This window comes from Chiloscyllium plagiosum, chromosome 48 (genome assembly GCF_004010195.1).
Source record: "Chiloscyllium plagiosum isolate BGI_BamShark_2017 chromosome 48, ASM401019v2, whole genome shotgun sequence".
Lineage (NCBI taxonomy): Eukaryota > Metazoa > Chordata > Chondrichthyes > Orectolobiformes > Hemiscylliidae > Chiloscyllium > Chiloscyllium plagiosum.
In genome coordinates, this window is record NC_057757.1 from 6,577,839 (window position 1) to 6,579,986 (window position 2,148).

The following is a 2,148-nucleotide window of genomic DNA, read 5'->3' on the forward strand; positions in this document are numbered from 1 at the left end:
CAGAAGTGTTAGGATTTGGAATGTGCTGCCTGGGAGAGTGATAGAGGCGGATTAGTAAGTTTCAAAAGACAGCTGGATATATATATTTGCAAAGGGATGAATCGAGGGGGCTACGGAGATAGGGCTGGAGATTGGAACTGGGGAGGAAGCTTTTTCAGGGGCTGGTACAGACACGGTGGGACCCAATGGCCACCGTCTGTACTGTAGGCTCGACGGTTCTTTCAAAGGAAGGAGGCCACGCCAGGGATTTGAGAACCCAGACTGAGAATCTGACAGCGCAGGAGCCACACTTACAGCTCAAACTCCTTGGTTTTGGTGCACTCCTGTGCACCCTTACTGATGACAATGAGGAAATCCTGGGTCAAAACAAAAGGCACACGCTCCCGCTTGTAGCCAAACTTCTTCTTCTTGTGGTCCAGAAAGTGGCCAAAGTCGATGTGAAACAGCTGGGGGTGGGTCAGAGAACCAAAATTAACACATGGAGCAACGTGTACAATCCCCAGCCCCAATGTTCTAGGGACATGGGTTCAGCTCTCACCATGGAAGATAGCTTAATTTCAATTCAAATTTAAACCAAATCTGGAATGTAACACTGGCTGAATAGCAAACAATAGAAACAGACCCTTTTGATCCAACTCCTCCATGCCGACCAGATATCCCAACCCAAACTACTCCCATTTGCCAGCACTTTGCCCATATCCCTCTAACCCCTTCCTATTCATATACCCATCCAGATGCCCTTTAAATGCTGTAATTGTACCAGCCTCCAGCACTTCTTGTGGCAGCTCATTCCACACATGCACCACCCTCTGCGTGAAAAAGTTGCCACTTAGGTCCCTTTAGAATGTTCCCCCTCTCACCCTAAACCCAAGTCGTGGATTCCCTGACCCTGGCAAAAGTCCTTGGCTACTCAACCTATCCGTGCCCCTCATGATTTTATAAACCTCTGTAAGGTCACCCCTCAGCCTCCGACGCGCCACGGAAAACAGCCCCAGCCTATTCAGCCTCTCCCTATAGCTCAAACCTTCCAACCCCGGCAACATTCTTGAAAGGGATCAGAAAAGATTTACAAGTTTCACAACATCTTTGCTAGAGCAGAGAGACCAGGACTGAACGCAATATTCCAACAGTGGCCTAACCAATGTCCTGTACAGCCGCAACATGACCTCCCAACTCCTGTACTCAATACTCTGACCAATAAAGGAAAGCATACCAAACGCCTTCTTCACTATCCTATCTACCTGCGACTCCACTTTCAAGGAGCTACGAAAGGTCTTTGTTCAGCAACACTGATGTCTTTTAAGCCAAGGAAATCTGCCAAGCTCATCCAGTCTGGTCTATACCTGCTCTGAGCAACCCAACACCATGAATAAATAACACACAAAAAAAATGAAATTATGAATTTTCACCAAAATGCTCAACTGGTCTATACCTGCTCTGAGCAACCCAACACCATGAATAAATAACACACAAAAAAATGAGATTATGAATTTTCACCAAAATGCTCAAGTTCTACTCTCTCTCTTTTCTATCCCATCAAGCCCCCCCCCCCCAGTAAATTTGTTCAGAACGTCAGTGTCTTCCAGCTCACTCACCTGGCCATCATCCTTCACCATGATGTTACTGTTGTGTCTGTCTCCAATCCCCAGAATGAACGTGGCCACACAGTACCCAGCGCAGGAGTGGGTGAATAAATCAATCGCAGCATCATAACTGCAAGCGAAAAAGAAAAGTCAGATATTTACACAAAATGTGAGACGCTTTCACCACAGAAACAGGCCATTCAGCCCATCAACACCACTTGTCTTCATTGCTACCTTAGCTCCCCTCTTTCACCTGCCCATCAACAGATCGTCTGATATTCCCCGAGTTTGTCCAGTTTCTCCCCTCTATGGGAGTTCCATACCCTCCCCACTCCTCATTCACAAGGTCTCTCCTCAATTCCCCGGATTGGCGTCTATCGCAGGTCCCTGCCTCACCTCAGCTTGGGATACCCCACGGGCACAAGCATCTCAACATCAACTGGGTCAAGCTGCCGGTCATAATTCTCAACACCTGAAGCAGAGTCACTGTTGTTTGTGGGAGCTTGCTGTGCTCAGGGTTTTCTGCCGCATTCCCAACTAGGTTTATAGCCTTCAAACACCCATC

General features: G+C 47.6%; 1 protein-coding gene across 4 annotated transcripts in view; it reads right to left on the reverse strand.

The window, feature by feature from the left end:
* The window catches only part of LOC122544358 (phosphatidylinositol 4,5-bisphosphate 3-kinase catalytic subunit alpha isoform), a 75,958-nt gene that overhangs the window by 2,479 nt on the left and 71,331 nt on the right, over positions 1–2,148 (reverse strand). For 2 of the 4 annotated variants that reach the window (XM_043683588.1, XM_043683589.1), the window contains exons 20-21: positions 1,596–1,713; positions 295–446 (exon numbers count right to left, since the gene is read on the reverse strand). In XM_043683588.1, coding sequence (XP_043539523.1) covers positions 295–446; positions 1,596–1,713 — 270 coding nt within the window. Of the gene's footprint in view, positions 1–294; positions 447–1,219; positions 1,410–1,455; positions 1,714–2,148 lie in introns of those variants that run through there. The other 2 variants (XM_043683591.1, XM_043683590.1) reach the window with 2 other exon arrangements.